At 40.6% G+C, this 14,886-nt stretch overlaps 1 protein-coding gene across 1 annotated transcript; it reads left to right on the forward strand.

Annotated features, from left to right (window-relative positions):
* The first annotated feature begins 5,162 nt into the window (after positions 1-5,162).
* Positions 5,163-14,712, forward strand: LOC115796903 (zinc finger protein 391-like). The gene is made up of 3 exons (XM_030753387.1): positions 5,163-5,526; positions 8,304-8,561; positions 11,779-14,712. Exons 1-3 carry the CDS (start codon positions 5,355-5,357, stop codon positions 12,723-12,725), a joined length of 1,377 nt encoding a protein of 458 aa, XP_030609247.1. The 5' UTR covers positions 5,163-5,354; the 3' UTR covers positions 12,726-14,712.
* The last annotated feature ends 174 nt before the right edge of the window (positions 14,713-14,886 follow it).

Consider the following 14,886-nt stretch of genomic DNA (forward strand, 5'->3'; position numbering starts at 1 on the left):
AGTCATATTTAAAACTGCTTCCAGTTTCTGAAATGAAGATTGTTGATTTTCTTGATCATATATGACCATAAACTTAATGTCTTTGAGGTCTGAACTCTGATGCTTATACTAAAAATCAATGAATGTATCTATAAAGATATAATTTAGTGTCATTTTTCCAAATGAAAATTTTGATCACACTCAATCATTCATACATTAAAAGCTAAAAACTAAATGATACAGGCCTGTATGTTGTGTATTCAATTTCTGTATACAGTTTCCCCACCTGCTATAAATGACTCATGTCTTATATGTTACAATTAAACTGTTAAGAAGAAATAAAGTAAAAAATCATAAGAATGACTGAAATGTGTTAAAGTTTTATATTAAGTTTTATATTTATATTAAAAATGGGAACGTTTGACTCTTCATGAAAATATCTGTTATAGGAAGATTTCTGTCTCAGTCACACGTAGCACTTGTGTTGTAAACTTCAATGAATTTCACCAAAACACCTCTTTTCTGTTAAATGTTTATTTTGGACAGTAATCTCTTGCCTGTATGTTTTGAGTCTGTGTGTGTGCATGTATACAGTGATCCCTCACCTATTGCGGGAGTTACCTTCTAGAGACCTACATGATAGGTGAAAATCTGTGAAGTAGCAGTGTTATACTTATTATATATTTATTTTTTATATATATATTTAAGGTGAGGAGTGCGGCCATCAGGGAGGGTCTCAGAGTAGAGCAGCTGCTCCTCCACATCAAAAGGAGCCAGTTGAGGTGGCTTGGGCATCTGATTAGGATGCCTCCTGGCCGCCTCTTGGGTGAGGTGTTCCAGGCATGTCCCACCGGGAGGAGGCCCCAGGGTAGACCCAGGACACGCTGGAGAGATTATATCTCTCGGCTGGCCTGGGAACGCCTTGGGGTCCCTTCACATGAGCTGGAGGAGGTGGCTGGGGAGAGGCAAGCCCGGGCTTCTCTGCTTAGGTTCCTGCCCCCGCGACCCGGTCCCGGATAAGCGGAAGAGAATGGATGGATGGATGGATATATTTTAAGGCTTTATAAACCCTTCCCACATGCCTATAAACCTTTCCCACTCTCTTACTACAACTTGAAAATATGAAGATGATAAATTATGTACCTGTGCCGCACTGATAGTGATGAAGGTGGTGCAGCATCTTCGCCCTCGGCCGTAACTTCTATTTCCGCTAAAGGCGTAGGCGTAACTTATCTTCGTCCAAGTGATGAACCTAGTTATGGGGTGTTACAGAAATACCCATAAACTGCAAAATTCCACGATATATAGAGAAAACGCCATGAAACAGAATTAGAAATAATTTTTAAAAAAATCCATGATTCAGTGAGGCCACAATAAGTTAACCGCGATATCACGAGGGACCACTGTACTGTGTGATGATGTAGGTACGTCCGTGTGTGCTCTGGTCACAAGGCTTTCTAACATGGATGGAGGTATGTTGTTGGCATGTTTCTCTTTGTTGACAATAATTGGTTAAAGCCATTAGTTGTAATTTGTATATGACTAGACTGTTGTATCTTGCTCTATTTGTTATCTGACTCATCCTGTTTGAGTCTCACAGAGGTTTGAGTTCGCTATTTGAAGTTTTTAATGAGTTTCATCTCGAGAGTATAAGGTTAATGCTAGCATGCTATGTTAGCCTGGTTGCAAGAAGAGAGTAAAGAAATCTGTACTTTAATGGCATGCATTCTCTTTCATCGGGAGAGCCAGGCTTGGCAGGCACACAGCACACACTGCTCATGGATTTCTCTGTCCTTGTATTATAGATGGCTGCTACTGAAAGAACCAGAGACCCAGTTCTGTCTCCTGTCTCGTCATTTCACACTACGCAGAACCAAAGATCTGCGTCTGATTCTTAAAATATTCTTGTGGAATCACATTGGATCCAACCACAGCACACACACATCTGTTATTATCTGAGGGGAACAGAAGAGCAACAGTAATGGAACAACAGTCTTATTCTCGTTGTTCAGAAAGATTCACCGATAGGTTTCAGGTCTTGAGTAAAGAGAGTCTGATTGGACGTTGTTACTGGGAGGTGGAGTGGAGAGGAATAGAAGTCTATTTAGCAGTCACATACAAGAATATCAGCAGAGCAGGGAGCTTACATGAATGTTTATTTGGATGGAATGACAAATCTTGGGCAATACAATGTGAAATAAACAGTTACTATTTTTGGCACAACAATCTCCAAATTCCCCTCTCAGGTCCTCGGTCCTCCAGAGTAGGACACACACACACACACACACACACACACACACACACACACACACACACACACACACACACACACACACACACACACACACAGGTTTGCATTGGTGATGTAACCCAGATGGCGTTACAAAGGTTGAGAGACAATAATCTTAAACTGAGCCGTAAGAAGCCTCTACTTCAGAGATCAGTCCAGTTCTTCGATCATGTCAAATGTCATCAACCAGAGTGGTGTTGCTTTGGACCTGGCTAAGGTGGATGTAATTTCTATCATGCCTAGAGAAGGTCTAATGGAAGAGGATGGTTGCACTTCCTCTGTGAAGAAGATTAAATCTTTCTTAGGCATAGTCTTTTTCTATCAGAATTTCATCCCTGGTCGCTCAGCCATTGCCAAGCCATATTCAGCATGTTTTCAATCTTGAATTAGTTTGGTTAGTGGTTTTATTCTGTAGTTGCTGTATTGGGTTGTCAAATACAAAGAATTCATTGGAGCTGATTCACAAGTTAGTCAATAATTCGAGAACTGATTGTTTTCTTATTATTTTAGTCATATTTAAAGCAAGTTCCAATTTCTGAAACGTGAAGATTGATTTTCTTGATCATATATGACTGTAAACTTAATCTCTTTAAGATTTGAACTTTGAAAATGATGGATCGCTTCGAGGCTGCCCAAAAGTCTTTTTCCATGGCCTCATCAAACTCCTCCCACAACAAGTTTTTGCTTCAGCAACCACCTGTGTCGTGTTTGGCTTGACCTGCCAGTAACCGTCAGCTGCCTCTAGAGTCCCACAGGCCAACCAAGCTCGATAGGACTCTATTAGGTGGATGGCTCCATTCATCTCTGGTGACTACCATCTGGTTTAGGGATTACCACCACAGCAGGCACCAACCACCTCACAGGTGGAGGGTGGAGTGCCCACTCTGGCTCAGGGACAAGTTGCTGCCCCAGGTGGAGGAGTTTAAGTATCTTGGGGTCTTGTTCACGGGTGACAGGAGAAGGGAACAGAAGATTGACAGAAGATAGCTGTCGATTTACAAGTCAATCTACGTCCCTACCCTCAACTGTGGTCACAAACTTTGGGTAGTGACTGAAAGAATGAGATCGTGAATACAAGCAGCAGAAACAAGCATCCTCCAGAGGGTGGCTGACCTCTCCTTTAGAGATAGGGTGAAGAGTTCAACCATTCAGGAGAGGCTCAAAGTAGAGCCGCTGCATCTCCACTGGGCGCCTCATGGGTGAGGTGTTCCGGGCATGTCCTACCGGAAGGAGACCCTGGGGCAGACCCAGGACATGTAGCAGAGAATATATCATGTCAGTGACTGCTTTATCTGCAGCACGCCTTGGGGTCCCCCTGGATGAGCTGCAGGAGGTGGCTGGGGAGAGGGAGGTCTAGGCTTCTCTGCCTAGGCTGCTGCCCCCACGACCTGGCCCTGAATAAGCAGAAGAAGATGGATGGATGGATGGATGGATGGGTGAGTGGGTGGGTGGATGGATATACAACTGTAAAGTTAATGTCTCTAAGGTTTGAACTTTGAAAATGGAACAAAAATTTGAATCCTTGAGCTGTTTGAGATTATAATGGACATTTTAAACTATGATCTGATCCTTGAACTAAAAATCAATGATTGTATCTAGAGTCATGTCATTCAGTTATTTTTCAAATTAAATGTTTGTTCACATGCAATTATTTATACATTCCAGTCTAAAAACTAAATGATACAGGCCTATATATTGTGGAGGACTGATATGTTTATGTCTGTCTGACATTATTTGAAAACAATATCCCACTGCCACCAGGGTGCAATGAATCTTGGGGTAGGGTGGTCCACAAAAGAACAGTGTCAACAACACATGCAGAAACAAATCATTATTTTTCAAAAATTGGTTTAGAAACAACATCCAACTCGTGAAACAGCTTTTTAATTCTGAAGGGCCTCTGTACTCTATGGGGACTTTCTGCAGAAATAGAGTTCCTGTGTTTACTGTATTTAAGTTGACAGCCTGGTGTTCAGAGAACAGCCTGATGCTAAACACCATGAAAACCAAAGAAATCATCCTGGAATTCAGGAAACACAGGACTGACCCAGCCCCGTTCTGCATCAACGTGAGCATGTGGAGAGGGTCCACACATTCAGGTTTCTTGGTGTCCTCATCTCTGCTGATCTCTCTTGGTCAGATGAAATCACAGCTGTTATCAAGAAGTTGGTCTTCCTGATGATCCTCAGGAAGAACAACTTAGACTTAAATCTGCTGCTGACCTTCTATCACTCGTATACTGAGAGCCTGCTGGCATACTAGATCACAATATGGTATGGCAGCTGCACTGAGACAGACAGGTGAAGGCTTCAGAGGGTAGTCAGGGTAGTATATTCTATGCCTTACATTTATATAATCTATTTCTACATCTTGATTTTCTTGTAATGAACATATTGTTTACAGAAGGTATTGTAAATTTTTTTAGTTTAATTAAAAAAAAACTTCAAATCCCAGAAGAGAATGATACCCCAGTGACGTAATTGCCCTTCAGAGGAAGCAGGTCAGACACAGCGCATGATCTATTTCAAAAGGAAACTGAACAGTAACATCGAAAGCATTTCTGATTCAGTTAATAAGAAAGGACGCTAATAAGAAAGTTCATGAGAAAGCTATTAAAACTTCTAATTTGTTTTCCTTATTTAATATATATTTATTATTACCCCCCCCCCCCCCCCCCCCCGCCCCAAGCTAATGTTGTTCTTATCTGTTCAAATGTTTATTAATACCAGTTTGTATGTTGGTTAAGTTTTTCAATAAAGTTATCCCAAAAAAAAAGCGCAGGAAATGACGCAACGCTCAAGTCAACGAATCGGCATGTGTGTTTGAGTCAGGTGACAGCAGGATAGCAAACCACAGCAGAGGAGGGGAGGAGGGGGAGGAGCAAAGTGTGCCGCGCGAGAGGAGAGGTGCGTACGCAGACATGGCTGCTGTGTGATGGAGCTGGAGCAGCGGACTGAACTAAGAGGAGAGACACAAACTAAAGTATTGATCCTATCGCGTTATCCTCGGTCCGAGACCAATACCGACGGCGGTATCGCTTCAATCCATATTTGGATCGATCTGCTCAGCCCCAGTTGAATCAGCAATGTGTTCAGTTCACAATCTCAGAGAGTTCATCAAGGAGAGACTAAGTGCTGCTTGTGAAGAAATCTTCTCAGAGGTTCAAAAAACCATCCTCCAGTATGAGGAGGAGATCGACCGTCAGCGCAAACTGCTGGATATCAGCCGGAAACCCGATACAAACTCACACGTCGCAGGTATGGAAATGTTTTTAACTCTGTTAACTCTGCTCCAGCTGTTGCTGCTTCCGGGAAGTTCAGTTGTATTAACTGACGTTACAAGCCAAACAAGATAACTCATTTAATTTACCACCTTCTTGATCCGCTTTTTATTGTGGCAGCAACTGGCACGTCTGCCCGGCAGATGCATCCTGTTACTCAGCCACACTTCCTGCTGCTCCCCGGTGATCTGCTCCTGGCAGTGCAGGGGGGCTCACACTCCTAGCTCTGTGTTATCGCTTCTTCTTCCTGTGTCGTTATCCACACCACTGCTTCTGATTATTGATAGTATTACATATATCACCATCTGTTAGCGATCAGAATACAGGAAAATGCTTTTGACAGATCAAATGCAATAAATGTGAAATTGGTGATAACAGGAAAGAGTAAAGAATCCAAATTTAATTCAATATTTTATACAATATATATAAATATATATGTGTGTGTGTATGTACAATATTTAACAAAGCTCAGTTTCCCAAACTATTACAATGTAAACAATGAAAGACTTTAAGCAACAGCTGTCAGATCCAAACTAGTTTATATCACAAAACCAGATTACAGTAAATAGTTAAATAATGCCCACTGAAGTTAAGAGAGCTTGTTTTTAAGAATTATACATTTTGATTAATTCATTTCTTAAACTTTTCTCTGTCAATGTCTAGTGTTGAGTGCATCGGGCTGTTTTAGATCCACTGCGAGCTCTGAGGCTCTGCAGTAAAGACATAAGTTCGATCTCAGCAGATACACATTTAATAAGCTGTTAACAGACGTCTCTGAAGGGGAGCTGACGTTTCATTTAAAGGTACTCTCAGTTGATTTTTGAGGGTTTTTTTTTTAATCAGAAAAAGACAATGTTGTACTCATAAATAAAACTAAACAGATTAGTTTGTACTGACGTCTTCCAACAGATGGATACATTCTTATAAATTGACACATTAAAAATGCATAACGGGCACCAGTTTGGGGAAGTCAGGAGGTCATAGGATCAGAGGGTGGCACCTCTGTTGCCATGACCTTCTTAGTAGAGCAAATTGTAGGACTGAATTTACTGACTTTAACTTAATCAGATAACAGGACGTCGGCCCTTTTTCTTTTTCACTCGTCTCCATAATTTTCCTCGTCACTGCTTTGATCCTTCGCTCATACCGAGGCTGCTAGCTTGTGGCTGGGTCTGTGCTCTGGCTACTTTAACTTTAGCCCCTTTTCCTTTGTTAGCTTCTTTAACACGTCCATGTTAAAGTGTCTGATCAGGTTTGTTATTTTAAACATTGTGATCACCCCACAGTTTACTTTGAACTTTGTGTCCCAGCTCACAGCGAGGAGCTTCGATGTTAACAACACATGATAACAGCGACCTCCACCAATCAGTAACGTCGCTAGTTCAGTGTAGGATTGTGTTTGAGTTGTTCTTTTCCACAACATCATGAATAGACATTTTTTGTTCAAACACACTTGATATCACACAGACTTGCGGTTTCTACAGGGGCACATACCATTGTTTCGCAGTGTCATAGCTCTTAGCAAGTTTGCTTTAGATGGTCACAGCATTATGGCTCATAATCAGAATCCCTCATTGGGATTTTCACTTTGTGAGCCTCACTGTTGAGCTTTGTTGTGAGTTTGTGTGTGTTTGGTTGTGTAGTTATTAACTTTCCCTGTTCAGCCAGTCTTTCTGCTTCAGGCTCTGTGTGCGCTCACATAAGAGGGACTGTTTGATTCCTTCTTTTTCTCTTCTTCATCACACAATGGGCCAACTGAGCGATGGCTACTCTGATCACAGACATTGTTAGATGACCTGCTGATGAAGATCTGCAGGGAACATAAAAATATAACACCAAAATGCAACACTGTTGCTGCAAATATGACAAGAGAGCATTGCTGGCAGAAAAGTATTAATCTTGTAAATTCACAAATGAATATATTTCTCTGCTTGGTGCTGCCTTTATTTCTAACCTGACAGTTGCACATTTGAGCTCTGAAACTTTAAACTTGATCATTTCAAACATGGAAAACATTCATTCATTTTCTGCGTCACCAATACCTGTAAATTCCACCTCAAACAGCTGCAGTACCTCATGGAATCTGAGGGTGCCACCAGGGGGGCAGCTGATGAACCTGATTGACACCTCACTGTGGCATGAGTCATGTCGCTAAACCAGCCATTCCCAAAGTCATAAGTGCTGCGGCCCACTTAAAAAAACAGAAAAAGTCATGGAGCCCACCCAAGCTGAAACCTTCACTCTCATCAAAATACAAGAGAAAGTGATGGATTTCCTTGATATTTTAATTTAGGAAAACATGAATGCAAGCTGTTGGCCATAAATTGCTAACACTACCGAGTCTCATGTAAACTATTAAGGCCAATGTGTGACCCACTTGCCACAGGGACACAAACTTCAATACAAGAGCAGTAAATTATGTCAAAGTAAAGAGTAACATCACAAACTAACCATCTCCTATTAACAGTTTTAATTTATTTTTATAAAAATAGATATATTTATATAAATATGTAAATATGCGTACTTGTGAGTCACTTCATTTTGAATTTGTCATTACTGCAGCCTACCTACAATAACCTCACAGCCCACCAGGGGGGCCACAGCCCACACTATGGGAATCACTGCTCTAAACATTTGTGTGTAAATGATCACTATTTATTCAGGATTTCATAGATGCTTTTATAAAATAGTTTAATGTGTGTTTTTGCATCATCACATTAGTGACCTTGTTCTTGTGCTTCTTTGTTCATCAAGACCTCCCAAAACAACTTGACTGTGAGGAAGAGGAGGGTCTGGATGAGCAGCAGGTCTGTAACCAGGAGAGGAACTCCAGTCTGGTCCAGGAGGACCCAGAGCCTCCACAGATTAAAGAGGAGCAGGAGGAAGTCTGCAGCAGTCAGGAGGGAGAGCAGCTTGGACTGAAGCAGGAGGCTGAAGGCATCTGGACTGATGACGAGCGGCTCAGACTGCTGGAGACCATCTGGAAACCTGAGAAAAAGTCAGGCAAAATAGGTATGCAAAACTTTCATGGTCTTGATAAAAATAAATATCCTAGTCCCTAAGTAGGATCCTAATCAGAGCTCAAAGTTACGTTTATTTTTAGAGCCACAGGAAGAATTGAAGGTCCAACTGCTATAAGCAGCATGAATGCATCTCTTTGGCCTGATTTTGTGTTTTCATTCACATATTTCCACATCACATCTGCATTGCTCTTTCTCGGCATGAAGCTATACTGCTGCTCACTGGTCATCAACTCTCTTCCTAACCTGGCTTCAACAACTCTTTCCCATATCTTCACTGCTATTTCATTGCCTTATCTCTCTGTAGTTACTACAGCTCTGCATATCACCCTTGTTCTTGAAAAATCAGAACCAGTACACTTTCTCCATTCCTCAGTCATCCTCTCACTCCCAAAATTTGTGTTAAACAGTCTGGTTAAAAATCTGTCCTCTTCTCTTTCATCACTACATTCATCAACTCATCAAACTACTCCTTCCATCTTCTCAACCCAATTCACTTGCTAGTATATTGCCATCTCTATCTTAAATCACTCTAACCTGCTGCACATCCTTTCCAGCTTGATCTCTTATTTCTTTCAGATTGTTCATTCTAGAAGATGTAATCCACCTGTGTGCACCTTCCTCTACTCTTAAACATCATCCTATGTTCCTCCCTCTCCTTGAAGTACATGTTCACCACAGCCATTTCCATCCTTTTGGCAAAATCCACCACCTTCTGTTCTTCTGCATTTCTTTCCTTAACACCACACCTACCCAACACCTCCTCATCACCTCCATTCTCTTCACGTATATGTCCATTGAAGTCTACCACATCATCCATCTTTATTATTATTAAGTCCTTTATTTAATCACATAGTCTCATTAAGCTGAAGATCTCCTTTTTTGTGTGTACAAAAAAAATGTAAATTTAATTAAAAAATGCTCAAGTGTAGTTCCAAATCAACAAATACCTTTTAAAAATTTTCAATGAAATCAGAGAATGCCGTTTCATAGTTTTTGTAGCTCATTCCATTTGTAGCAAGCAGCACGGTGGCGTGGTGGTTAGCACTGCTGCCTCACAGCTGGAATAACATCTAGAAGGTCTAGGTTCAATTCCACCTTGACCCGGGCATCTAGCTGTGTGGAGTCTGCATGTTCTCCCCGTGTCTGCGTGGGTTTCCTCCGGGTACTCTGGTTTCCTCCCGCAGTCCAAAGACACGCACTTACTGGGGTTAGGTTAATTGGCTACTCTAAATTGTCCATAGGTATGAATGTGAGTATGAATGGTTGTCTGTCTCTCTGTGTTGGCCCTGCGACAGGCTGGCGACTTGTACAGGTGTACCCTGCCTCTCAGCCTATGTCAGCTGGGATAGGCTCCAGCACCGCTGCGACCCTGACCAGAATAAGCGTAAGAGAATGGATGGATGGTTTCCATTTGTAGGCAGCAAAGTATTTGAACCCAGTTTTCCCAAGTCCACTGTGAACAATGCTTAAATGTCCTGCAACCTGAAGTTGCAAGTGGTTTAAATTCAGTCAAAGAACAGAGGCAAAGCAGGTAATCTTTGCAGCAGAGCTTTATAAATAAATGTTATACAGTGCTGCACGCTTTGATTTGCAAGGGAGGACCATCAAACTTTTTCATATAAGATACAATGGTGAGTATGAATCATGTGTGATGAATTGTAGTGCACTGTGATACAGAAAATTTAGAAGCTTCAAGGTGTATATAGAAGCATGCACATACACAATATCACCATAATCAAAAGCAGACAAAACTGTGGATTTATTTATTCATTTAACCTGTCCTGTCCGGCAGCTTAAGCAAGCAAAATTAAAAAGGGCAAGAGCCCCCAAAAAAACAGAGACAGCGAGCAGCCCACCCCAGCGCAAGCCAAGAACAGGACCCTTGGCCCCAACAGGACCCTTGGCCCCAAGCACCCAGGACTTGTCCGACACTTGGCATAAGCAGACTGTAGATTTGCAAGGGCCAAGTCAGGTGGAGAGTCAGTGGCATATAAATAGTGTCTTCTGCATAAACATTCCATTTTTAGGTAGCAGATATAATATTGTTTATATATAGAGTGAATAAAAGAGGGCCAAGAATAGATCCCTGTGGAACACCTCTACAAATGGTGAGTGAACTTGACCTGAAACCTTTGGTAACTCTGAGTTCTGTCAGAAAGGTAAAAATGAAACCATTTGAGGGACTGTTCATCCAGATCAACTAGAGTAATTTTTCAAATAAAATGCCATGATCTACTGAATCAAATTCCTTTGATAGAGCTATGAAAAATGCAGCAAGATATTAAGGATTATCAAGGTCTTCAATAACATTATTGGTTACACATTCTCCAGCTGTTCTTGTTCATATGGCCTAAAACATGACTGCTCTGATTCTAAAATGTTTTTTGATTCCAGATATTCTTTCATTTGAGCATTTATTAAGGTCTTAAGTTCTTTACACATCAGAGGCATAAAATTCACGCAAATGTTTCGTGCTTTAAAAATATTTTTTGGACTCAGCTATTCTTAATGATGCCATTCACACTAACCACGAAATTTTGCAGGACACATTTGTGACATTTATTTTTTTGCTTTTGGCTTTCTTTTGTCTTTGGCCAAAAGTAGCACAGTTTACACCAGCACCCTGTTGGCCAGCAGCACCAGAGGTATTCATTGTTACCCTGGCAAGTGAGAGTCTGGAAGGCAGAATGACAGAAGACCACTGAGATTATAAACACAGAGAATGGAGGCTAATTAGCTTGTGGACGGTGGGCAGGAAAATTATTGGACTAGAGTAATGATGTCAGTATTGAGTTTGAAAGTGAAGTGATAGGAAGTGATCTAAGGAATATGCTAGCAGCCAAACCCTGAGGAAAGCAGGCAGCAGAGTGATTACAGATCTTCTGTACTGACAAAAAGAGGACAGAGTAACAATTATGTTTGGTGACTTAGCAGAAATACTTATAAATGTACCCAATCCAGACATCCACAGAAAACACACAAACATCTTTACATTTCATACATCTAAAGCATCACAGACATCCACATATGAAGCTGAATTTGCTGCTAAGGATGTCAGAATTATTTCATTTGCATCAGAGCCCAAATAATTTGTCACATTTGTTTAAAATTCTCTGGTATATATGAGCCACATGCAGCCACAGTCAGATCAGAATATATTTGATCAAATTCTTGTTTTTATGGTTTTTCTCCATTTGTCTTCTCAGACCTCCATCAGGAAGATGTCTGTGGGGAGGAGGTTCTCACAGAGCAGCAGGTCTGTAACCAGGAGAGGAACTCCAGTCTGGACCAGGAGGACCCAGAGCCTCCAGTAATTAAAGTGGAACAAGAGGAACTCTGCAGCAGGCAGGAGGGAGAGCAGCTTGAACTGAAGCAGGAGGCTGATACCTTTATGGTGACTCCTTCTTATGAGGAAAGTGACCTTAGTCAACCAGAACCAAAGAGTGAGCAGTTCCTTTCTCACAGCTCTCCAGAAGCAGAGAGCCAAGATCAGGAAGAAAGCCAGAATGTGGACTTGGGAACAACTAGAAATGCAGAGTTGAAGAAGAGGAGACATCACAGAAAGAGAAGTCACAGTCAGAGAGTAGACAGTGCTCCTGTGTCAGACAGTCAGAGTCGAACTGACATAAGGAAAAAGTCTGTACAATGTGACACCTGTGGAAAAACTTTACGGAACAAGTACAACCTGACTACACACCTGAGAGTTCACACAGGTGAGAAACCGTATTGTTGTAGCACATGTGGGAAAAGATTTGTTCAGAAATCAGATTTGGAGCGTCATGTAAGAACACACACTGGTGAGAAGCCATATCCTTGTAGTACTTGTGGGAAAAGATTCATTCAGACATCAGAGTTGCAGCGTCATCTAAGAACTCACACAGGTGAGAAGCCGCATTGTTGTAACATATGTGGAAAAAGATTTGCTGGCTTATCGGGGGTCATAAATCACATGAGAGTTCACACAGGTGAGAAGCCGTATTCTTGTAGCACCTGCGGGAAAAAATTCGGTCAGAAATCAGTTTTGAAAACTCATGTAAGAATTCACACAGGTGAGAAGCCACATTCTTGTAGCACCTGCGGGAAAAGATTCACTCAGACAACACATTTAAAGAAACACATGAGAGTTCATGCTAGTTCAAAGTTCCATGCTTAGAAAATGTGCGACAGCTGTGAGTTGTAGCAGTGTGTTGGTGGTAGAGCTGGTGGTGAGTGAAAAGGTGATCCATATTCAAGTCAGTCTTTTCTGCACAGAGCAGGAAGGAACTCTGTATTTATATTTTGTATTTTATTTTTTTATACAGTAGGACAATTTAACATTGCTGCATTTAAGCAAAAATGCAGCTGATGTGTATAGGACTTCTAGCAACAGCTAATTTGCAGACCTTGTCTGCAGGCAGGCTTTTAAGGCACAATATGTCAATACAAATATAAGAACAAACCATTAAAAATAGCAACAACAATAATAATCATAAAAGAGCAACTACTATAGATAAATAGAAACATTTAAGAAAAACCATTAAGAAGAGCAATTTTAATTTTAAGATCAGCTTACCTAGTGGTTACATCTTTACTGTTGAATTTCCAAATCATCTGACTGAGTCAGGGGCAAGGCCAGTCACACATTTCAAAGTCAACTTTAAAAGAGGAAAGATTTATGAAATCCTCAAAGATTACCATACTATATGATATATAAGTTTATATATCAACATTACAAGTTTTCTAACTGATTTGGGTGCTATAAAACTTTTTTGTAGTTTTTTTTTTTTTTTTTTTTTAACAGTTCAAAGATCGGAAATTATTTTCGGGACCACTGTAAGACACTAGTCATTTGGCTGTTCAGTAATTCTTCAGCATGTTATGAGGTTTTTGATGTTTCATAGATGACTGCATCATCAGCATACATTTCACACTACACTCTGGTAAAGCATTAATATATAGGTAAGAGTGGTGGTCCTAAAATTGAACCTTGCCGTATTTCTATTTTGCAGTTTTTAAAGGATAATATCAAATCGTTAGATTGCAAAAATGAGTTAAACGAGATATATGCTCTCAGCATTGTTAATTCAGGTTTAGGGCTACAACTATTGATTATTTTAGTAATTGGGTATTCTATTGATTATTCCATCGATTACTCGAGTAATCGGATAAGAAATACTTTTTTTGTATTAACAGTTCATCTGCATATTTTAACTTTTATACTGCAGTTTTTTTTCTGTGGATGGAGCAGCTACAAAGTTCTCTTTCCTTCACTTGCTGATCAGGTGGTTGAAGGACCTCCAGCTGTTTCCCAGTAAATGTGTAATAGTGGTTACAGGGGGGCTAAAAAAAAATAAAACATGCCTCTTTGCACTTGTGCAGACAGACTGCATGTATAACAGCTGCCTGCTGTTAGTGCGTTGGTGTTTTTGTTGAAAAACTGGGGGCTGCAAGATGTAATGCTTTGTATTCACAATCATTCTCCTAAATAAGTTTCTACTGCAGGTCTATATTTAGTCACTAACCAGGGATTAAAGTATAAAAAATATTTTGACGGGGACGGGGTCATTCCAGTACCGAACGATGGCTAGTGCTAGCAATATGTCATTGGTTATAGTGATCCGTTCTGGGGGCTGAAGTAGAGAAAAAAAAATAACTAAAATTCTCAGTACAGCAAGCACAACACACAAACACGAGAGCGGTGGAGGTGTGGAAAAACATAACAGCGTCGCAGCGACGGAGTACTTCAGAGGGGTTTTTTCTGACTCCTGAGCCAGTTCAGTAGGTGGTGGTAATGCAGCATTAAGGTGTTTGCTTACCGCTAGTTAACCCACAAGAAGACGACAACGATGGAGAAATGTACTGCTACTAATGGGGGTGAAACGCGCCACTTCCTTGGAGACACCTGAGCGCTGCAGAGTTTCAAACGACGCATTTAAGCAGCAAACTTGCTTCGGGGATTTTTTTATAATCGAATTATTCGAGGAATAGTTGCATCCCTATTCAGGTTATTACCCTATTCTAATTATTGTATCAGGGAAAATCTGAGCTTACATTTCATGAAGGTTAAAGTTCAGTTTGCTCTTGTTCTGTTGGATCATTGTTTAGTTCTGTTGTTAGTGTTTATCTGTTCTTAAAGTTTAAAAATAAAGATTTCATTCAGACTTTGTTTGAGTATTTTTCTGAGGTGTAATCACAAATAAATGAAAACAGCACAACAGAGTGTTAAGCCTTATTTTACACAAGTTTTTCTTTGTTTCTGTTTTATATAAATATAGAAACTGATGTTTTGACTATTTGGATAAACATGCCTCAGTCTGTATTATAGTTCCTGTTTA

This window comes from Archocentrus centrarchus, chromosome 18 (assembly GCF_007364275.1).
Source record: "Archocentrus centrarchus isolate MPI-CPG fArcCen1 chromosome 18, fArcCen1, whole genome shotgun sequence".
NCBI classification, from domain to species: domain Eukaryota; kingdom Metazoa; phylum Chordata; class Actinopteri; order Cichliformes; family Cichlidae; genus Archocentrus; species Archocentrus centrarchus.